We start from the raw sequence: 23,978 nt of genomic DNA, 5'->3' as shown, positions 1-23,978 counted from the left end.
CAGGTGACGCTACCTGCAGGTGGTGTTGACCCGACGCAGTGTTTACAGGTGTCAAGTCACTTCTCATGGTAGCCCCAGCGGGACTTGGCAATTTTGTGAATGGTGCTCAGGACACATCTAGGCCTCTTTAGTTTCCTGTCTCCAGCCATTCTCTTGGGTCTTCTAAGGGAGCCACCTCTCACTGTTTGCTCCGCCTGTCTGGGGGCTCTTGATTCAGGATGTACATACACCGGATAGATAATCAATTTAATTCTCTTTACCTTTCTGTTTTTTCCCACTTCAGTTAACATGTTTGTTTTGGAAAGTGTATTCCTGGTAAAGTCCATGAAATATGTACAATACCGTGAGAAAATGCTTTATTAAGAACTTAATTTAGTGAGATGGCTCAGCGGTTAAGAGCACTGACTGCTCTTCCAGAGGTCCTGAGTTCAATTCCCAGCAACCACATGGTGGATCACAACCATCTGTAATGCGATCTGATGCCCTCTTCTGGTGTGTCTGAAGACAGTTACAGTGTATTTATATAAATAAAATAACTAAATATTGAAGAAGAAGAAGAAGAAGAAGAAGAAGAAGAAGAAGAAGAAGAAGAAGAAGAAGAAGAGGAGGAGGAGGAGGAGGAGGAGGAGGAGGAGGAGGAGGAGGAGGAGGAGGAGGAAGAGGAGGAAGAGGAGGAGGAGGAAGAGGAAGAGGAGGAGGAAGAGGAGGAGGAGGAGGAGGAAGAGGAGGAGGAGGAGGAGGAGGAAAAAGAAGAGGAGGAAGAGGAGGAGGAGGAGGAGGAGGAGGAGGAAGAGGAGGAAGGAAAGGAGATGGAAGAAGAGTAGGAGGAAGAGGAGGAGGAGGAGGAGGAAGAAGAGGAGGAGGAGGAGGAGGAGGAAGAGGAGGAGGAAGGAGAGATGGAAGAAGAGGAGGAGGAAGAGGAGGAGGAAGAGGAGAAGGAAGAAGAGGAGGAGGAGGAAGAAGAACAACAACAACAACAACAACAACTTCTTAGTTTGTAGCTGAATGGTGGTGGCCCATGCCCTTAATCCCAGCACGTAGGAGAGGCAAGTGGATCTCTATGACTTTGAGGCTAGCCTGGTCTAAAGAGTGAGTTCGAGGACAGTCAAGGCTACACAGAGAAACTCTGCCTCAAAAAACAAAAAACAAAAACAAACCTAGTTTGTTTCATGTCAAATAACATATTAAAACATTGATGGGGAGGGAGAGAGAGGGAGGAGGGGGAGGGGCAAGGGGAAGAGAAAATGAATGAGAACGAGCATGGACAAGGCCTAGCTGATCCTTTGTTTGTACGAATGCTGGTCCATGAGCTGAACACACTGACGTCTACACCCACGGCTGCAACAATGCCCACGTGATTAATCATAACTCACTGTAGGTCTCCATACTGCCTCACACCAATTGTGACAAGCTGTCGTCAGAGAGGATTTTTAAAGGCCTTTTCAAATCTATAATTTTATGACGCAATACAATTTTTACCAAATATAATATTTCACCCAAAATATACTGGATCTGTCAAGGGCACTTAGATTAAGGCTTCCAAGGTTAAACACCAACAGTGAGCTTGAAATTGAGTAGGCCCCATGTGGGAATCAAGGAACTAATGTGGCCACTCAGTTTCCCATACATATAAATCCAACGGACAAGCAGGTGACAGAGACTCCGGAGCAGTACCAACCAAATGACTACTCTCGACAGTAATGGCAGCCAGAGGGCCACTGTTTCCTTGAGTGGCTCCCCAAGGAACCCACAGTATAGAGGACATGACAAGTTGCCCATAAAATATTGACAACCTTTTCTACTAGCATCAGAAATGCACAGTGAAGCAAAGATTTCTGGGAAATATCGCCTAAAAGCAGAGACATGAGCAGCCTTCTGTCGTGAATGGCCTTGTCATGGATGCTTATCTCTCCCTGTGGCAGTGGGCAGTTCGCTGTCACACAAAGCAAGGGTGCCTCCCTCACAAGTCAAGTTAGGTGTTTTGCTTGAAGCCTATGTTAAAAGATGATGGAGAGACCCAGCTGAGCGCAAGCAAGAGGCCATGGCCGTGTCACTTCTCCTCCTTCCTGACGGGCTGCCTTGACTTCCCCAGGACAGACTCTAAGCTGGAACTGAGGGAAAGGCTCCCGACTGACTCCTAGGCTGCTTCTTGTCAGGGTGTCCTTGTCCCAGCAACAAAAGTGAAGCAGGGCTGTCATTTCTTCATGGAGTCTCACACTCTGGGTTCCAGTCCTGGAATACAGAACCCTGCACGTGCTGTTGTTACCCACCTTCTATAAGCTGCGCCAGGGGCACGGAGAGCAAGACGGTGTGAGGACACTCCCTCCTTTAGTGATAACCAATCACACGGCTTTGTCCTGGACCCAGAAGTCTTAAGACGCTGAAAAGAAGGTCATCTTTTTGGTTTCAAAGTGGAGTAAAAATAAAATCCCGGGTCCTTATAGTAGGAGACAGGTCGGGTGCTTGATATCCATGGCTAAGGGGAGGCAGTACAGACCATGCTGTCAAGTGTCCCCACGCACCCCTACCGTGCAATGTCACAGTCTACGGAGCTCTAAGTACAGTATTTTAATAGTTCATTTCTCATGTGGCAAGGTTGTCCACAAAGGTCTCTACTTACAAGAAAGTAAATTCAGGAAAAAACGTACACTGTCCTGCTTTAAAAGCAGACATTCTGGTTGTGCCAGCAGTCTAAACTGGTATAATTTAAATCAATTATGACGTTTTCGAGTGTCCCATCAAGCCTGCCAGGACACTGCTGTATGATAGAGCAACTCTCTACCGAGTCACACAGTTCAATTAAAAGCTTAGAAATTCCCAACTGGGAACTGTAAATGCTCCTAATGTAACTTCTTAAGAAAAGACTAAACTGAAGGGCAAACCGTGCCAGTTTCCCGAAAAACTTCTCTGCCTTCAAAGTAGTACTGCCACAGGAAGCCAGGTTTCTAGGACAAACATTTCTCCTTCCTTCCTTGGCTAATGCTCTGCCAAGATCAAACGAGGATCAGCACAGACCACAGCACGGCAGAATGTGGAGTCTGTGCCCAGGCACTGGGGAAGAACAAGTTAATTCTCTATTGAAACATGAGATCGCATGCACTGTTGGAATTTGGTAAATGCCGCACTCTCACAACGGCTAGTACTTAAGAGTCCCTCACAGGAGGTCACTGAGATCTACCCACTAAAATAAACCGTTATTGTCACAAACCTCTACCTCCATCCAATGACATCTCCCTTTTCATCATTTCTGGAAATACTGGCTATCGGAAGATACTGGGGCACCTGGGAGGCTGAAACAGGATGAACTTAGGTTCAAGTTCCCCAGGCCATACAGTAAGTTCAAGGGTAGCCTGTGGTACAAAGTGAGATCCAATCTTAAAATGACCAACAGGAAATGGATCTCTTGCAAAGGTCCCTGATGCCAAAAGGGTACAAGGAAAGAGCCCTTGCCTACAGCTAGCTGAGAGCAAAGCCCTTTCACCAGGCACCCTGGACAAGACCTCTGAGACATGTCCGACCTATGGCCCAGGGGCCACATGCAGCTGAGAGTAGCCCAGCACAAAACTGTTGACTACACATCTGTCAAGAGTGAACGCCATGCATGGCAGTGTCACACTGCAATGTCAGAAGGTTAGACATGCCTGGGAGACACGAGAAAGTGACTCTCACTAATTCCCAACTGTTTTTTCAATTGTCCATACTCTAAAGGCGAAGGATCCCACACAGCAGTTTAACTGCACGCTGCTGCCGTAGGTCTCTGACTGCATGCAAGCTCTGTCTCAGGTTTCAGAGGCTGGCTGCCTCCCTTGCCTGTTTCAAGCACTTCGACCTGCTCCAATTACTGCTCTATCCCACGGCCACATGGCCGACAACCACTTCCCTCAGACAGAAAGCTGCTCGAACAGAAGGGGAACTAGAAACAGCACCAATCCCTTCTTGGGGGTCTACAGGGCCACTAACAGCAAGATAAACACTTCTATCCACATCTTGCTTTGCTACTGCTTCTTCATCTGAAAGCTCTGGGGCCAGGCCCAGCTTTACTCTATACACAAACATTAATCATCCAAGCAGAATCGGCCTGAGGGGCAGCGTTCCTCCCTAGCTCCTACCTCTTTAGGGTGAAGATGGGGAGAAAGGGTAACCAAGATATCGTTTGTTGTTGTTGTTTCTTTGTGTGTAGCTCTGGCTGTCCTGGAACTCGCTCTGTAGACCAGGCTGGCCTCGAATTCCTAGAGATTTGCCTGCCTCTGCCTCCTGAGTGCTGGGGTTAAAGGTGCTGGGCCACCATGCCCAGCTTAACTAAGGCACTCTTATTGTCGGTTTTTACAACAATCTCCTCCAGACCTAAAGAGGGCCCGAAGGTCTACTCATTGTGCTAAACTTGCAAGTCAGTTTGGATTTCCAAACAGCAGAGCATCACAGGTGTACCTGTTCCTAGTGAGAGCATCCTCAACCAGGGGGACCTCATGGGAAATGGACTGTCCCCTCAAGTGATGAGCCGCCTGCAGAATTCACAACTGAGAAAAAGATCAACCAGATGACACTTAGGCAAGACTGTTTAATGACTGCAGACTTCACCCTGTCCCAACACCTCCTCCATCAAAACATAAGACCCTTGGCAGTATCCCGAAGGTAGGCGGCCATGCTCACTCTCTTCCCAGAAGGCCATTTTCATTACCCGTACCTGCCTTGCTTTGGTTTTCACTTTTACTTTTGCTTGCTTTGGGGGGCTGGGAGAGTGCAAAGACCTGACAATATGGCAGCCGCTGGAGTCAGACACCTGCCTAGGATTCCGGCTCTAAAGATCACTATTGTCACAGCATCTTATGGTTGGGGGACACGCTGCAGAGAGAAGCTAAATATCTTTTCCAAGATAGCACAGCCAGTAAGTTTTGGAGCTGATCTCCCAACCCTTGGAGGATGGCTCCAGTGTGGGTGCTACACTCCGCTGCACTGTCTGACAGCACAGTGAGGAGAGATCTTGATTATAAACAAATCAGTAAGTGTTTCCCACCTAAGAGCATACAGCAGGTGACTTCCTGGAGCAATGGTGAAGACAGAAGGAAGAACAAAGCGGGATGAGACGCTGAAGGGGAGGAAATGCCTGGTAATCCACGGGTATAGAAGCAGAAGCAGGAACTGGTGGGCGCCAGACACAAAGGAAACTTTTGTCTGTTTATTTTTAGTTTTGGTTGGTTGGGTTTTGGTTTTCTAGGACAAGGTCTCTCTACATATCCTTGTCTGTCCTGGGCACCTGTAGTCCAGGCTGGCCTTGAACTCACAGAGATCTACCTACCTCTGTCTCTTGAGTACTAGGATCGAATGGGTGCAGTACCATACCAGGAAAGGAAAATCTTAAAGTCAGGAAATAAGTATCTAGAATCCATGCAGTCTCTTTTGTTTTTCCATGTCGTGCCTTACACATAACCTACTCCTATACAAACCAATCACTTGTCTCAAATGATGAGTTCCTCTCAGACATTCTAAAGAATTTATAAAGTTAATCAAAACATAGATCACATTTGCTTGTGATTTCTCTAGGGTATTAAGAGTTTGTGTGTGTGGGGGTGTACTATTATTAAATATGAACAACTTAGGCACCACAAGAAATTTTTCCTTATGTTTGTGTCCCACTAAGAGACTTTGTTTCATTAAATCCTCTCATAACCACACGTGGCTCCTGCTTCTTGTTGAAGGTTCCGAGTGTTACAGCTGACATATATAAAGGTGTATAGACTCTTCCTAAGAGAATTTAGAACATAGTCACAGAGTTTCACTTCACCGAGCACAGGTGAAGCCAGAGCAGGATGGCTCCCCAACTCCCCAGGTTCTGCCAGCTATGGCTCCACATTCCTTCCCATGCTCTGTGGTCTAATCCTGGATACAAACATTTTGTAGAAAAGGAGCCTTCTTAAGTACAGAACGCTGCTCTCCATATAAAATTCAAGACAATTATTTTCCTAGAGAATAAATCTTGGTTTCCAGACCCAGACTTCAGTGTGCAGACAAAACATTTGAAGATGGTGCTGAGAGATCTGTCCAGAGGAGCCATTCAAATATAGAGCTCAGACAGGAAGCACCAGCAGCAAGCACCTGGGAACCAGCTACGACTTACCTGTTCAATGTGATCTGCAGAATATATCACTGAATGAATGTCACTCTATAAATCCATAGTCTTTGTCTAAATCCCATTTGCAACTCATTCATTCACTGTTATGTCATTTAAAAAACAGACCTTTCTCTCTCTTCCTTCCGTGAAACTGTATGTCTAACATTCAAGGCCCTCCCTAAGTCCCCCATTCATTTTACTTCTTGCTTTTAACCCCTGTATATGTCCGCAGCCCCCTGTATTGACCACAGCCCCCTGTATAGGTCCATAGCACCCTGTATAGTCCACAGCCCCCTGTATTGACCACAGCCCCCTATATATGTCCACAGTCCCCTGTATAGTCCACAGACCTCTGCATAGGTCCACAGCATGCCAACTGAACCAACTGTGTACAATGATCTAGTTTTTATTTTCTCTGGTATCTATTCACTGTGCTGGACTGTATAAGGACATTTTCATACAAGTCTGTATTGTTTGTTGAACAATTCTCTCTCCTATCATTTACCTCATCACTTACCTGTCTTCTTTCTCTCCTGGGACTGCAGACTCTCACATGGATCCCTTCTCATTGTGACCTCACCCTGGTGGCTGCATTTCCCTGGGCTGCAATATCTAATAGGACTGCCTCATATCTTCATCCAATATCTTCTCACCACCTCTCCCTACTCTAAGAATTCTGCTTTATTACATTACAGCATTCTTATCTATGTAAGCTCTTTATCCCTTATATATACAAGGACAGAACCTTCCGTCTGCGCTGACTTATGTTATTTGAGAGCCAGGTCCTTATCACTAGTTCTGATATACCTTACGTTACTAAACCTAATTCCCCATTCACAGAATGCTAAATGAAATCTAGTACGTAAAGTAAGCACCATTCATCAGTATCGAAACACTCCCACATCACATCCAAACTATGCTCCTTATCTTGGTTTGTTTTCTATTTCGGGGACTACAAAAAACTGGGCATATTGCCTTCCTGGTGATTTTTTTTTTCTCTCACATCTAGGAAATTTTGTTTAACCAACTAAAACATATTACCAGAACTTAAGTTATGAACTAATTCATTTGGAATTTGCATGTGGAACAGGCCTTTGAAAATATTCATTATAAGAAAACCAATCTGAAGCCAGTGCAAAACTCTGTGTATGCAGACAGCAAAGGATCACAAAGCAGCAGAAGCCATCACAGTCGCAATGCTGAAATAAGCCCAGGGACACACATTCACTCTCGGAAGCTAAAGGCGCCTCAGGATAGCAGGAAGTGTCAGGGTATGAGGACGCTGCTGTATTTGTGGTAAGAAATAAAGCTCTTGTCGGTACAAAGTAGGCTAATTTGACAATCTCCTATTACTTCCCACCTTAAGGAAGTAACATATACAAAGACTAGGCGAGGATTCTATTGTGAGTCAATGTAAAATGGTCTCTACTAAGTTCTCAAGACAGATAAAGACAGTTAATTCTGAGTGGTTACCAAAACTGAGGCCAGGTCAGCATACCTAATAACACTGACAAGATAGATGGCCTTAGAGGAAAAGCTACTGTGACCATTCTCCTAAAAGACCCAGCCTTAGAGCAACTCCCAGTGACTCGGGCTGCATCTATAGACCACTGCACTGCTCAGCTCTCACCAGAGAAGCTGCTCCTTGCTGTAGATAGCAGTCAGCCCAGAGACCCACAACTGATCAATGTGTAGAGGCTTTGGAGGACTCTGCCCTAAGTGAATGTCTGTATCTCACACACACACACACACACACACACACACACACACACACACACGCACACACACGCACACACGCACATGCAGCTCAGGAATCTGACAGAAGAGGGGGCAGAAGGATTTTAAGATTCAGAGGTGAATGACTTAAAAAAAAATTTCTTCTGGATACATCCAGGCAGATGCATGTATAAATTCAAGATGATTATGAAAACATGCAAGACCCATACAAGCTCAAGCCAGATAAAATCCCAGCACAGAAGGAATAAAGGTAGCCATGACGTCCCCAAAACCCTGTCCCATGGGGAACTCTGGCATGTGACCGCTGCCGGGAGAGGTAAAGCCACTCTTCTGTAACAGTGTGATGGCTGGTGTATCAACCACATTCCAAGGCAGGCCCCACATCCAGGCGTCACTGACCAGCACACACTGCACTCAAGGAGGTGTTTACAAAGGGAGGGAAGAACATGAAGTTGACTGCTGGGTAGAGCGGTAGGGGATGAACTGGCAAGAGCTGGGGGAGAGATTAAGATGGTCAAAATACACTGTATGAGTATCTGGAGGAATGAATAAGAAATATTATTAAAAAGCAGAAGCCCAGGTCAGCAAACCGACAATGGGTGGAGTGTGAGACTGGCACTTAAAAGGCATATGGAATTGGGATCAGCATCAGTGGGAAACACCAATCTGATTGCCGCTGGGCATGATGGGGCGGGCCTGCAATCTCAGGACTCCGGGAGCTGAGTGAGAAGAAGATCAAGGCCAGTGTGCAATCACCGTGAAACCCTATGTCAAAAAAACCCGAAGACAGCAGTGGAACCAATGCATGAGCTGAGCAAAGCCTGAGGTCCAATCACCAACGTCAGAGAAGAAAAAGTCTGCATTGTCCTAAGAATAAAAAAATAAAGAAGAAAACTACAGCTTCCCTGATACATGCTTTACTCGAAAGCCGCTAAGACAACGTTGAGCTACCTATAGGAGAATAACAGTACCCATATGTATGAGAAAAGCCTGCAGGTGAGAGTTGTGATTGGAGAATTAATTGTCCTACCTTTGAAAATCCTGCGGCCAACTGCATGGCAGGCTAAACCACAGCTCCTCAGGAAATGTTAGTATGATACTATACTTGGCCAAAGGGAGCAAGCAGTTATGGTTCTGTGAAGGCATTGAGACTGGAAGGGGATTGTGGAGTATGAGGTAGTTCCTAGGCACCATCAGAGAGGAAGAGAGTACTACAAAAAGGAGTATGGAGTGACGAGATCCGGCAGGGACCGAGACCACAAGCAAGGGACAAGGTGCTCCTCGCAGCTGGGAAGCAGACTCTCCCACTGAGCCTCGGGGAGCATGCACCTCTACGGGGCTGTGAGTTTAGCCTACAAAACTGCAATAGAACTAACTTATGTCAAGAGTAGGACTAACAGCTGCAGCAGAGAAGATCACAGCGAAGCTGAACAACCAGGGAGGCATCCCTGGTCAGAGCGGGTGGTTCAGTGGTGCCGCACTTGCACAAAGTGTACAGCACATGTATGAAAAGAAAAGTGAACGTCCTCAAAGATAAGATGAACACAGAAAACTATGAGGCTGGAGCGTGGTGCTGTATGGAGTATTTAGCACAGTGGTTAAGGTTTCGTTTGAGTTCCTAACAAAGCACGTACACCCCTGGAAAGCTGATGCACAACCTGAGACCTAACGGTCTAGTTCATAAAAGGAGCAAACGTAAACGCCATCGATGCCTGATCGACAAGACGGTGCCTGATCGACAAGACGGTGCCTGATCGACAAGACGGTGCCTGATCGACAAGATTGGCTCCAAAGCTTAGACGGAAGCTCCTGCTCCTCCCCAGAATGAAGCCAAAGCGAAGACCTTGAAAACTAAGAAGGCAGAGCTGAAAGGCGTCCACAGCCACAAAAAGAAGATCTGAAGGCCACCCACCTTCCGGCAGCCCAAGACCCTGTGGCTCCGGAGGCAGCCAAAATATCCTGGAAAGAGTGCACCCAGGAGTAACAAGCTCGGCCACCATGCGGTCATCGCATTCCCACTGACCACCGAGTCAGCCATGAAGAAGACAGGACAACAACACGCTTGTGTACACTGTGGTTGTCAAGGCTGACAAGCACCGGATCAAACAGGTCGTGAAGAAACTCTGACACTGATGTGGCAAAGTCAGTACCCTGATACGGCCTGACAGAGAGTAGAAGGCGTATGTTCTCTTGGCTCCTGACTGGGACGCTCTAGATGTTGCCAACAAGACCGGGATCATCTGAAGTGAGTCCAGGTGGCTAATCTAAATATACACTTTTTTCCACCTTAAAATGAATGAATGAATGAATGAATGAATGAATGAATGAATGAATGAATGTATGTCATCAACTGTGACCAACAAGTATGTAGGAAACAAAACAGAACAGGGTTTTCTCAACCACATGGAAGGCAGTGGGAAACTGAGGAAAATCTGCCGGGTTTGCACATGTTTCAAAAGGACACTGACATAGCACCCATCTTAACAGCCACCGCGAAGGCAGAGCGCGGTGTCTCCTTCCGTCTGTGTTTACCTGATGATCCTCTGGGCAGCATACTGGTGGAGGGAGCGAAACTGTGCTGACATGTTTGCTAACGCCGCCAGGCAATTGGTGTGCAGGTACTTGTCCTGTGGGGGAGAGCAAGATTAAAACACACAGCACATCTTCTCCACACTTCAAAGCAATACACACCCAACCGTTCTAATGCTAGAGAGTGCCCAGGAGGATCTCTAGTCTCTAGCTACCAGTCTACAAGGCCTAAGAAGTCAAATTGTTTCCAAATGAATTTGGACAGGCAATCCGCCCATGCAGGTGATCATTCCCAAAGAGTGAGGCGGAAGCCATCTACAGCAGGCGCAGCAATGCTTCTACAGTGTCCTTACAGTTCTAGACCCTCCCACCACATACACAGCAATGGAGTGCATGCTGCCGTCTTTCTAAAACACAAGCACCTCTCCCTTCTGAAAACCGCCTCATATGAAAAACAATCTCAGATGAAAAAACAAAGCAAAACAAAACAAAAAGCATTGGGACATATATCTACAGGAACCCCACAGACAGAAACACCTAAAAACATTAAGTAAACAACCCCTTAACTCTGAGTTCTGCACATTGCTGTCCTTGGTAACACATTTCCATTGGCTAAGTCTAAAATTCTACAGACTTCAGCAGAATTGCTTGCCTTCTTTTTTTCCCAACTTTTCAAAGCGTTTGCTCTCTTGAACTTTGGGGAAGGGGTTTGTTTTTCTTTGAGGACAGACTCTCATGTTGTTCAGACTGGTCTCAGATCTGCTATATATATGCTAGGCATGATGGCACAAGCCTTTAGTCCCAGCACTGGGGAAGCAGAGGCAGTTGGATCTGAGTCAGGGCCAGCTTGGCCTACAGAGCCAGTCACAGGCCAGCCAGAGCTACATTGTAAGATCCTGCCACAACCAAACCAAACGGAACTGTTCTACAGCTGAGGACGGCCTTGCCTCCCATGATGACCCAGTTTACGGGGTGGTGTGGCTAGAGGCCACGCTCTGGGCATGCCAGCTGGCACTGCCAGTTGAGCAACAGCCTCGGCCCCTATACCTTCTTCCTGATCTAAACCTGCACTTTCTCTTGTTCGCACCTCTAGATATTTTGTTGTTACTTTAAAAGAGCAAACCAGAGTGAGTCCTCGGTCCGGCAAGCACATGCAGCAGCTCCGATCTCAGTGCTTGCTTTCCATTTCATACAAAGTATATCACATCGAACAACCATTAAGTATTAAGATAGACATTGTAATAAACCATATAATATGCTAAGTGCTGATCCAGACTTTCGAGAACATTCTATGAGATTAGATTTGAAATTTTCTGGCACATGTCATAATCACATTCCGTGAGATAAAGCTTTACGACATGGTCGTAACTACACAGAGGCAGAGAAACAGTTATGGGATACTTACTCTAGTCCTGGTCATATTGTACTGGATGGTTCTTATTACCACCAGAATTAGGAGGCTCCCCAGGGAAATTTCAGTTAAGACTCTTTCTGAATACCAAGTAATGTTTTTTAATATCTGTAATAAAGAAGAAAAGTTTGAGTAAAAAACGACTCCCTTAGGGAAAGGGTGTGTCTACCATTTTCTCTAAGTTCATTTTGCTCTGAAGTTAAGTTAGGCAGTAAAAAGGTGAGCTGAGAGCTTCATTTCTCCTAAGCAAATGGCGCAAATCAGTTTACTTCTCTTTTCTTAAATAGATGAAGGAGACTAGGTCTAGAAATCAAGAAACTTTCCCTACAGAGGTAAAAAGCTCTGCAAACAACCAGGAGAGGCAGAAGCACAGCGAGTCTAGCATGTTAACAAGAGACAGCCAAGCCCTGCTGCTGCTCAGAGTTGCCGGCAAGCACCAAGGTAATAAAGGCTTAGAAAAGTAGACGAACTCCTGAGGAGACAGCTAACAAAACTCAAAGACTAGCCAAACAGTATATGAATACATGCTACACATGAATACATCATGACCAACCATGGTGCCATCCCAGGCATGGGAAGACGGCTTTGGTATTCATGAAGAGATTCACTGGTATATTTCACTATATTAACAGATTGCAATGCAAAAAAAAGCACAAGATCAAAAGTATATACAGAATTCTTCCAACCCACTAATAATATATATAAGCCAGCTTTTGCAGAGTATGAGACATGGGTATTTACATATCTCATAAAGATATCAAAATAGACATTGGAGAAAAGATGGCTTCTTCAATAAATGGGGCTATGAAAACTGGGTATCCATATGTAGAAAAATAAAACTAGATCCCAACTTTTCACCCTGAACAAAAGTCAGGTCCAAACAGATTAGATGTAAAACTCTTAAAACAGACAGAGGGAAAAACTTCAAGAATAGGCGAGAACCCCCTGAACAGGAAATAATCACAGCTACAAAGGTCGCCATCTCAGGAGGCTAAAACCTTCAGTGTAGGAAAGTCAACAGTCTAGTGAAGAGACAGCCTGCAGGAGAGAAAGTCTTTGCTATCAAGACACCTCACAGAAGACCGATTCTGAGAACCTATGAAGAACTCAAACTACCAACTGACAAGGAATCGAACAGCACAATCAGTAAATGGACTGATGGCATGGATAGATAGAAATTCTAAGAAAATCTAAAACACACACAAAATGTCCAGCCTCACTGGCCATCAGAGAAATGCAACCCAAAACAACAAGAGAGACCACGCCTTGTCCCGGTCAGAATGGCAGCATTTACAACACAGTAACAAGAGCTGAAGCTGTGCAAAGGGAGCATGGGGCAGAGGAGACGGCTCAGTGGGTACAGGTGTCTGTCATGGACGCCCAACCCCTCCTCCAAGTTCACCCACACTTTTTTTGGGAAGAAGAGACCTCCCAAACACTTCTCATGGGAATGTTAACTAAGCCCACCTACTAGGGAAATCAATATGGCAATTCCCCCAAAACCTAAAACTGAGTGTGACATGTGGCTGTTTCAGTCATATACCCCTTTGGGTATTTACCCAAAGGACTCCAACATGTCATAAAGATACTTGCCTATCAGGCTCACAGCAGCACTGTGCACAGGTGCTAAGTCAATGACCTGACCTAAATGTCCATCAGAAACATGAGTAAAGAAAATGCAGATTTCCTTTTGGCCACTAGGAGCAAAGGTAATGAGGTGTGCTGATACACACCTTTGAGTCCCCAAGACTAGGGAGGCAGCGCTGGAAGACCAGCCTTAGCAACACAGATAGATCAATACCAACTTGGGTTATATGAGTGCCCGTCCCAAAATAACATTAAAAACAACAAAATGACGTCGTCTTAGGAAAGTGGGTATGACTGAAGATGATTGTATTAAGTGAAGTAAGTCTCAGACAAACAGCATGTCTTCAAAAACACAATCGTGTCCCTACATAGGACATTTCAGCGGCAGTAAAACTGTCCTAGGGGAACAGAGAGGGAAATGCCCGGGATACACTGTGTTGTCATCAGAAAGGATCCCTATGTAACCCAGCACGGTGTACAAGGAACACATGCTAATGAGAGTGAGCGATGTGTGAAAAGAACCACGCGCCTAGTGGTACCAAGAGCGCATCTTAGTAATAGACACTGAGCGCATCTGATGGGATGGTAGCTAACAGTTGCTCAGAAGAGAATGAGGGGAAAGAACACCATGTTGGTTTATGAACCAGAAGAAAACACCATTTCTGTTCCGAGTCCTCCCAGAAACTGTAGCGGGAGGAGAGCGGGTGGAGAAGGCCCTCTGCTCTGTCCCTGTCATCAGCCATGGCCACTTACCACCTCATGAATGGACCGATTGAAGCCGTCGTCTTCCGTAAGGATCAACAGGATTATAAGGGCCATGTAGACATGGTGCGAGTTTCTTTCCTCAACATGATATAGAATCTCCAGAATTGGTAAAACCTAGGAAATAAATTGTTATACCATTTCAGTACCTCGAGACCTTACACTGTTATTATACAGGCTTTGCATTAAGGCCATATAGTTTCCATAAATAAAAAGGACAGACACTACCTGGCTGCACATACTCACTGCACATAGCTAAGGTCCCAGGCCACCACTAACTCTGCAAAGGTCCTGCTAAAGAAAACTTAGTTTCCAGCAACCACTTAGACCCAGTTTGGAGATTTTAAGAGGTCGCATCAACTCCCTCTAATTAAAAGAAGAAGAAAAGAATCGAGCTGCTCAGAAAGGCTTAGCTGCTAATAAATTTTAATGTGTTTTAATGTGTATGCTTCGTACCACTTGTGCTTTAATGGTAATAATCCAGAACTCTGCTTCATGTAAGTAACTAAGGGACTATTGTAGCCCACAGAGCATTTTCTCAGTGTGTGTCCTGAGACTTAGTCGCCAGTGACTCATGCCAAGCACCTCATCTTACGATCTGTTCCCAGATGCACACGTCCATTTCGAATCATTCCTTCCACACAGTTAACTTGTCCATCCTTCACTAACGAGAATAAACATCGCTAAGGGCATATGGGCAGACAGTTAATTTGCATGAAACTATCATACAGACTGTGCTGGCTAGTCTCATGTCAACTGGACACACTAGAGAGCTTTTAGAAGAGAAAGCCTTGGTTGAGAAAATTCCTTCCCCCTCCTCCACCCCGACAGGCCTGCAGGCAAGCCTGCGGTGCATTCTCTTGACTGATGATGGATGAAGAGGCTTGGCTGAGCGTGGGAAGTGCCAACCTCTCTGGCTGGTGCTCCCCAGTGTGTTAAGAAGGCAGGCTAAGAATGTTATGGAAAGAAGGCCAGTGAGTAGGTTCTTCCAAAACTTCTACCTTAGCTCCTGCCCCAAGTTCCTACCCTGACTTCCCTGGACAGTATGCTATAAGCTACACCACCCCGCAGGGATCCAAGAGGACCTCTTGCAGCCTGCAAGGTCGTGTACACACACACACACACGCGCGCGCGCACGCGCGCGCGCGCATGAACATGCACAAGCAGAAAGAGAAGTGTTTTTAAAAAATCTTTTAAAAGTTAAAGGAGTGGTGGTAAACAGCCTTTAATCCCACCAGGCGAGGCAGAGAGGCAGAGAGGCAGAAGGATCTCTGAATCTGAGGTCAGCCTGGTACACCAATGAGTTCCAAGACACCCTAGGCTATACAGTGAAATTCTGTCTCAAACCATCCTCCCCGTGTGCCACCAAAAATAAACGAGAAGTTTAAATGATGGGTCCGACAGGACTGTGCCAACGTGACAGCAATTCTTCCTCTGAAGCATCTGTATCAATAGTAAACTTACATACTGCATAATCCTTTTCAATTAAAAAAAGGTATCATTAAATCGGTTTTAGATTTACAAATCTGAGCAACTGTTACAGCTAACTTTGGACTGCTTTCATTCCTTCAATCACCTCAGGCCCTTGAGCTCGAAGCCCCTCATCACTCTTCCTCCTTCCCTCTCTTCAGCTCTTTTCCTATCACTGTGACCACAATGACAACGCCTGGAAGAGTCACGTTACTGGAGGGAAGGTTTGTTTGGCTCATGGTTTCAGGGGAATCTCACACGTCACAGAGAGGATGATGTGGTGGAGACCATAGCAGCGACAGCACAAGGTGCAACCAGAAAACAGAGACCTCCGACCTCAAGCAGGGCTGGGCAGAGGCCTCAGGGACATGTCTTGGGACCCATTGCTTTCTGCCAGCCAGGCTCCGCCCCCCAATGGCTACAGGAGTTCAAAATATCCGAGAGAAGCCGCTGCGTGTTTAAACTGTGCCCTCGGAGGGCATTTCAGACTTGGACGTGGCTAATTTAAATCAACTTGACACAAGCTAGAGTCAGCAGCGATGAGGGAGCCTCCACTGAGAAAATGCCTCCCTCCATAGGATGAAGCTGTAGGCAAGCCTACGGGGCATCTTCTTAATCAGTGATTCATGGGGGAGGGCCTAGTCCATCTGGGGAAGGACAACCCCAGAGCTTGTGGTCCTGGGTTCTGTAAGAAAGTTAAACCAGCCATGAGGAGCAAGCCAGCACCCCGCCACGGCCTCTGCGTCAGCTCCTGGTTCCAGGAGCCTGCCCTGCTTGAGTTCCTGTCCTGACTTCCTTTAATGATGAACCATGATATGGATATGTAAGTCGAGTAAACCCTTCCTCCCCAGTTGCTTTGGCCACTGTGTTTCATCACAGCCTTGGTCACCCTAAGACAGACTGTAATACTCACCTAGTGATCAAAGTCACGATTGTCTCTATGACTGTCACCATTTAGAGCTTAATATGAATGGAGTCACAGAAGGTGCCTACACTGAAGAGTGGCAGATCTAGCCTCATCTTCACAAAAAACTCTATACACAACTTATCTGAGAAATATGTGGAGATGAAATGTCACCTTCTGAATATTAGAGGCCATAGAATAAAGGAGCTGTGAACTATTTGAAAATGAGATCGGCAGGATAAATTCCTACTTGCAGCAATATGTATAGGAAACAGCCTCCACCAATATTTACCTCAGAAGAGAGAACTGGGAAGATAAGGACGTGAGCTAGGAAATGATCAAAACCTTTCTTTATGCTCCTAAAACCCCCAAATGCAACCATGTAGACAGTGGATCTCAACCTTCCTACTGCGGCGACCCTCTAATACAGCTCCTTTTACTGTCATGACGCCCAACCATAAAATTACTTTGTTGCTACTTCACAACTGTAATTTTTCTACCGTTATGAATTGTAATGTAAATATCTGATGTGCAGGATCTCTGATGTGTGACCCCTGTGAAAGAGTCGCTCAACCCCCCAAAAGGGTTGTGACCCACAGGTTGAGGACCACTGTGGAAGACTTCTACCAGTGTGTGTTCTCAAACTGGAGACAGCTGTTCCCTCATCTGCACCACAAGGCCACATCTGCACCACAGAAGCCTAGAAGTCACACCACTGGCTTCCTGCTCATTGCCAAAATCCTCCCAGAATTCATCACACGCACAACTGTCTCTGTGATTCCCGTGCCCACCAGGAATCACAGCTCTCCTCGATGATTTTACTGTGGTTTCTAGTCCTTTCTGGTTCATCACACCTTTTGTTCTTAATGCCATTATGATAAAAAAAAAAGCTAATATTTTATGTTTCCTGAGCATTTACACAGTATTTAAAACCAATAAAGAAGCCACCAAATGTCTGGTGGTGCTTTGCTCGATCTGTAAGCTAAGGGGCCACTCTGTTGCTGTCGGCCAGCTGCTGGCTCCTTTGGAAATGACCATGTGTCAGTGAGCATGGTGAGAGGGCACGGTATCTCAGGCACACTGGCATGGTCCCTTCCTTTTCCCTTTACGGAAACACCCATGGTATATAAGCTTTAGTGGAAAGCCACGGTTGCCTAAAGCTCTGTCCTCCAAGACAAACAGTGGAACTGACTCTGTTCTGAGTGGACCTTTAAGAGGGGTCTGGCCAGGGGCCTTGAAGTGACTTAAGGGTGCAGTGCTGCACTCAGACACCAGCTCGGAGGCTGTGAGGAGCATGGACCCTGGGAGCTAAGCTGGGACAGTCACCCTGACTCTCAACACTGTCAGCGGGGCTGGGTGGCAATCACCACCAATGGACACGTGGACAGCCCTCTCTAGCTGGAAGGAACAAGAAGAAATAAAAATGTCCTTGGGGTGCAGAGGATGCTGCTTGGAGAGCCTGGGCTGCTCACTCGGTCCTCCCTCCCCTCAGGCTCTCCAGCACCGCCTGAATGGCCACCAGCGGTGCACCATGACCCTCCTGGGAAAGAAAGTAAGTCACGTGGTGTCGCCGACACGCATGACAGGTTTCTCTCGATACTTACAAGGTTTTCCATGTCTGTCCGTGCCAGCATGTACGTCCTGACATTGGCGTTCTGGTGCAACAGAGTGTACAGGAGGAGCGTTGCCTGGTCAGACGTCTGCTGTTCACACAGGGTTGTGTACAAACTGTTAAAGTTAATCTGGAAGGTGTGCGGGACGGATGATGGGAACGGACTGCTGTCTGAAATACAGAAAATCAGCAGGAAAATGTAGAAACAGAGCATGTGAGGACTTTGAGTTGTGTATTTACACATAAATAGTTAAAGCACTTCAAATGGTAAACCAGGGCTGAAGCACTCACTAACACTATTAATTCATTTTTAAGAAAAATAGCTAAAATATCAACATATAACTTAGCTGGTTTTAAAATAAAATAAAAATCAATAAATGAAACACAAGCTAAGGCAACGGCTGTAAAACTTCTATAACTCCTTTTATTTAAAAGAAAGTTTAAGGGGTTGGAGAGAAGGCTTAGTGCTTAAAATGCAAACGACTCTGCCAGAGAACAAGTTTGCTGCCCTATACCGAGTTCAGGCGGCTCACAGCCACGTGTAAGTCCGGCTCCCAGATACCTTCTGGCTTCCATGAGCACTGCACGCACACAAGCCCATGCACACACTAAGACAAATACACACATGCATTTAAAAATAAACTCAATCTTAAAAAAAAAAACTAAAAATTTAAAAATAGCTCTACAACTGTTAAGAAACTTAGTGAAGTTTCTAAATGCTAAAAATTATAAATCATAGCTCAGTCACCTTGAAAACCTGAGTGAAGTTAAATTTAACTAATTGAGTGATTATTTTAGTTGTGTGTGCATGTGTGTGTGAGCACATACGTGTGTGTAGGAACGTACAGCGTGTGCACACACATGTGGAAGTCACAAGGCTTTGGGTATCTTCCTCCATCGCTCCCACTTTACCCTCTGAGGCAGCGTGAGGCTAATTACCTCAGCAGAGCAGCTTCTAGGCCCTGGCTCTGCCTCCTACCCTGTGCTGCTGGGGCTGCAGGCACACAGCTGCACCTTGTGTCTGAGTGAGGCTGACTGGAAAGACAGCGGATTCATTTGTCCGCAGAGGTAATCTCAAGGCATCAGCATCTAGGCCATGTGACATTATTGCTCCCTGCTCTTACCTAGATCCATAGTGAGAGCAAAAGATGTCGGGAAAGGTAAGGAAAATGTAAAGTTTCAGGAGGAAAGTGTGAGTCTGTTTGAAGTTTCAGACAAGAGCACAGAGGACAAATTATGTGTAACTGTTAAAGACCTCAGTGCATGCTCTCCACCTGGACATCAGGAAGGCTGTCCTGAGGGCAAGACCGACAAAGCCTCTGACTTGTGAACATGAAAATTCACTAGAAAGGGGGAGCTTAAACTTAGAACACTGCTGAAGGAGCCCTCTGCTCAGAAACACCAGGCAGGGAAGTGCTTCCCTAGCATCCGCACAAAGGCTGATGAAACTCGGTCCAGGAGCCCTAGGCTCTCACCTGGCCTGGCAGGAGACGTTCACCACACTGTGCCGGGTGTGTAAACATGAATGCCACACTGACAGGGTCAGCGAGTGCCGTACTCACAGTTCCAGAGTCCAGGCCACGTGTGACTGGGAGTGACTGAGAGGCCACTGCATGGAGTTGCAGTAAAGTCTAAGTTGCAGTCTAAGAGACCCCATGTCCTAACGAGCTTAAATTATCAACTTGATGCCACTCATGGTCACCTGAGCGTAAAGTACCCAGACAGCGACGAAGTGCCTAGATCAGGTTAGCTCTGCACGTCTGTAGGAACTGTCGTTACCGTTAACTGGTACAGAAAGATCAGGTTAGCTCTGCGCGTCTGCAGGGAACTGTCCTTACATTAACTGGTACGGGAAGATCAGGTTAGCTCTGCGCGTCTGTAGGGAACTGTCGTTACTGTTAACTGGTACAGGAAGATCAGGTTAGCTCTGCGCGTCTGTAGGAACTGTCGTTACCGTTAACTGGTACAGGAAGATCAGGTTAGCTCTGCGCGTCTGCAGGGAACTGTCCTTACGTTAACTGGTACGGGAAGATCAGGTTAGCTCTGCGCGTCTGCAGGGAACTGTCCTTACGTTAACTGTTACGGGAAGATCAGGTTAGCTCTGCGCGTCTGCAGGGAACTGTCCTTACGTTAACTGGTACGGGGAGATCAGGTTAGCTCTGCGCGTCTGCAGGGAACTGTCCTTACGTTAACTGGTACGGGGAGATCAGGTTAGCTCTGCGCGTCTGTGGGAACTGTCCTTACGTTAACTGTTACGGGAAGATCAGGTTAGCTCTGCGCGTCTGCAGGGAACTGTCCTTACGTTAACTGGTACGGGGAAGCCCACCACTGTGGGCGGCACACGCTGAAGGCGGCGGTCCTGGGAAGTGTAGGAACTCTAGGAAGGCGTGAGCTAGAGCAAGCCAGAGAACACGCTGGCGTGCAATGCAGGCTTCGTGGCTCCTGCCTGCAGGTCCTGCCCTGACTTTTCTAGTGATGGGTTGTGACCAGGAAGAGCCTCTCCAAGTTGGCTTTGGTCACAGTGTTGTATTGCAGCAACAGAATTAAACTAGAACATCACAGCATGGTGGGCAGACAAGGACTATAGGATGTCTGGTAAGGGAAGTCCCAAGAACAGGGTGCAGATGGCCCAGAGGCAGTACTTGCTCCAGGTGGCAGGGCCGGAGCCATCCAAACGCCCCGGCTGTGTCACAAAGAGCACAGGTGCCAGGAACGGTGACGCAAGGGGCTGTGTTGTCTTCCAAGTCTGCAACTTGGTTTTGAATTTACAGGAGCTCACAGCTGCGAGACTGTCTTGAGTTTTGAATTTGAACTGTAGAGTTGTTAGCAGTGTTGGAATTGTTAGAAACTGTGGGACTCAATGCATTGTGATTACAAGGAGGCCATGAGCCAATGGGGAAGGTGGAAGGCTACAGCTGGGAATGCATGTATTTGGCTGTCAAGCTGAGAAGGGTGAAGCTGTAATGGTCAGTCTTGATGAGATTAAGAATACCGTAGGAACAGAGCTGACCGTGCCTGTGAGGGGTATCTAGATCAGGTTAGCTGAGGCAGGAGGAGCAACCGTACACACTGGCAGTCCTGTTTCTTGGGCCAGGGTCCCAGAGTAAATAAAAGCACAGTAACGCCAGGCAGGAGACAGCAAGGCGAGCACAGGCCCAGCACCCTCTGCTACGAGACTGCAGATCCAATGCAACCAGCCTCAAGCTGCTGCTGCCCCAGTTCCTGCAGAATGGATTGACCCGGGAGCCACCCATGAGCGAGACTAAACCCTCCTGTCAGAACTTGCTATCTGTCTGTCACAGAGAAGAGATAAGTAAGTAATACAGCAATCATTACCTAATTTTACAGGACTCGCAGGAGAAGAGTCTAGACACAGCAGTTCTTTACAGTGAGAGCAGAGTAGAGTGCTCCCTAGCCCCTGCTGTACTTGAGTTCACTGATGTAGCAGTGTTCTCTGTGTATCCACAATACCTCCACAGGCCAAGCCGCCAAGTGGCAGGAAGGAGCTGCTGTACGGATGGTTTTATTGTCCCTCATTCACTCTGTACCACACTGAGTCATTATTCAGCCCAGCTTTGGAAATAATGAAAGAGAAGCTCAGAGGGATTTAAGTACATTTCCCAAGTACCCTGAGCAAACCCAGACTAACCTCTACGTTACATTGCTTCTCCTGGTAACAGCCATGGCTGGTGAATCTAGACTACAGCAAAAGCTCTTTAACTTCTTAAAAACCCCCTGAGACAGAGATTATAGTCTACCTGACTCTGGTGGCAGGGCCTAGAGTTGCTGTGCTACTTAATCGGTCTCCTAGAAAGGGGACAGTCATGGTTCCATTCTGAAGTGTCGAGTGGGGCCAGTCCTAACCCCAAATGAGCCTCTGGCCCAAGTGGCAAAAGCAAGATCAGCAAACACCATACAGCGAGTCCTTGCCGTGGTTTCCACTCTGCTCCTGCTTGGCCCTTATGTAAAGCACTGTGTGATGGTGTAGCCATACTGCAGACACCACCACTGAGGGCTCCTGAGAGTACACAAACTGCTAAAAATCTCACCCTAAAATGACAAGGCTGTGGTATGAACCCAGGTCAGCTCAGCTCCAAAACGAATTTTCTTAGCCATTAACACTGTCACTAAGAAACTGAGTACAGTAACAGAGCAGAAAACCACACGCGAGTTCCCAGAGTTGCCATTTCCATCCACTGAGCTGAACTGACTCCCACTTGCACTGTGGCTTGAATGATGTAAAATCTTAGCTGCCAGTGCAGTAGCGGGACTTCTAGGAACTGATTCAGGCATGAGCGTTCCTCCATCGTGAGGGGGATTAGGCCTTGATAAGGTAGGCTCTGTGCAGCAGTCACACTTCAGCCTTCCATCCCTCCTCCCATGCAAGAACCCAGCACTCATGGCATCGCCTTGGGAGTAGAGATGGGCCTCACCTCAGCAACGCTGAGCTCGGTGGGCTCGATCATCTGCATCCCAGTCTCTAGCACAGCAAGAAATAAATCTGGGTTCTCTACCAACTGCCTGGAGCTCGCAGTTCTTTTTTACAGCAGCACAAATGGATGAGGACGACACATTTTTTCAGAAGTGAGAAAGGCAGGTGTCCTGGTCACCTTAATCCTCTGACTGGGAGCAGTTAGCACAGGCCAGGAGAATAGAGGCACCAAGACTCAGACAGCATCACAATCCTGCCGAGAACGTCACTTCCTGCTCATACTCACGAGTGCAGGACCTACCCTGGCCACCCAAGCACCTATCCCAGGACCCTTCCTTTCAGAGCACAAACTGCTGATTCCTAGTTCCCAGCTATGGTGGCAGCATGGGGCGACAGTCTGCTTTAGGGGTGGGAGTTATAGCCCCAGCACACACTCCTCCTCCTTGCTCTAAGAAACAGTTACTGGGGCAGAGTCGCAACTTCCTCCTCCTGTCAACCATACTGCTTTCCTACGTCATAGGCAGGGCAAGGAGACTGCAAGACAGACAACCCAAAAAAGCCCCTGACAACAAAAAGTTTGTTTATTTCTGTTCTAGTATTTAGTCCTAGAAAACTTTAACTAAATAACAGACTTCGGAATTTTAAAACAGCTTATCATATAGGTTTCACGGGCTGATTCTGATCCCTAACATTGAAACTCACACTACTCTGATTGTCTCTGAAAGTCATGTAAAGTCAATAGATATAAAGGACCACAGAATTCCTCTAAGACTTATTTGACCTGCCTGAGAAAACACATTCCAAGTCTAAGTGACACTCGTCACAGGAACTACGCACCAATAAACAGAATGGAGACCAGGAGCCTCCGTTTACTAAGAGTCACTGGAGGGAAACCACCACGAACCTTGCGTGTTCTTGAACGACGTGACGGCCTGTCTGTAGGGGTTGGGGATGTCTGGGGCATCCGTCAGGTTCACCAGCACCAACAGCAGCAGGAGACTCTGGTTGGCCAGAGGGGAAGTAAGTTCGGGAGAGGCGGCTTTGCTGCCCGCTCCGCCTAGCGTGAAGACGGTCCAGAGACCAGCTTGGAAAGAGAACAGACAGTTAGGACTATGCCGTCAACTACGTAAGTGTCCTATACATTCATGCCTAACACTCTGAAGTACGTTTTTAATGAAAAACAAGTTCATTATTTGAGGATTCTAATGATTGTGTACACACACGCACACGCGCACACACACCACGGCCACCAAAGACTACATAGTGCCTTACTAATGTGATTTCACACTGTTTCCATGTTGAAATGAGGTATATTTTTATAGATGAGGTTACGGTATCATCACCATTATTTTCACCAGTTTCTTTTGACTTTTAAAATACAGCTCTAGACGCTGTAAAATTCTGTTACTTATATTCCTAGTGGAC

The 23,978-nt window shown here is 46.7% G+C and overlaps 1 protein-coding gene across 13 annotated transcripts in view; it reads right to left on the bottom strand.

The window, feature by feature from the left end:
* Nucleotides 1-23,978, bottom strand: part of Dym (dymeclin) — a 297,388-nt gene that overhangs the window by 154,533 nt on the left and 118,877 nt on the right. For 9 of the 13 annotated variants that reach the window (XM_087592291.1, XM_087592295.1, XM_087592293.1 and 6 more), the window contains 5 exon segments: nt 23,458-23,637; nt 18,114-18,292; nt 14,127-14,252; nt 11,781-11,894; nt 10,379-10,473 (listed from right to left, as the gene is read on the bottom strand). In XM_087592291.1, the coding sequence (XP_087448417.1) occupies nt 10,379-10,473; nt 11,781-11,894; nt 14,127-14,252; nt 18,114-18,292; nt 23,458-23,637 (694 nt within the window). 13 annotated transcript variants of the gene reach the window in all.

This window comes from Rattus norvegicus, chromosome 18 (genome assembly GCF_021556685.1).
Source record: "Rattus norvegicus strain SHRSP/BbbUtx chromosome 18, alternate assembly SHRSP_T2T, whole genome shotgun sequence".
NCBI classification, from domain to species: domain Eukaryota; kingdom Metazoa; phylum Chordata; class Mammalia; order Rodentia; family Muridae; genus Rattus; species Rattus norvegicus.
This window is presented reverse-complemented; position numbering and strand designations above follow the sequence as displayed.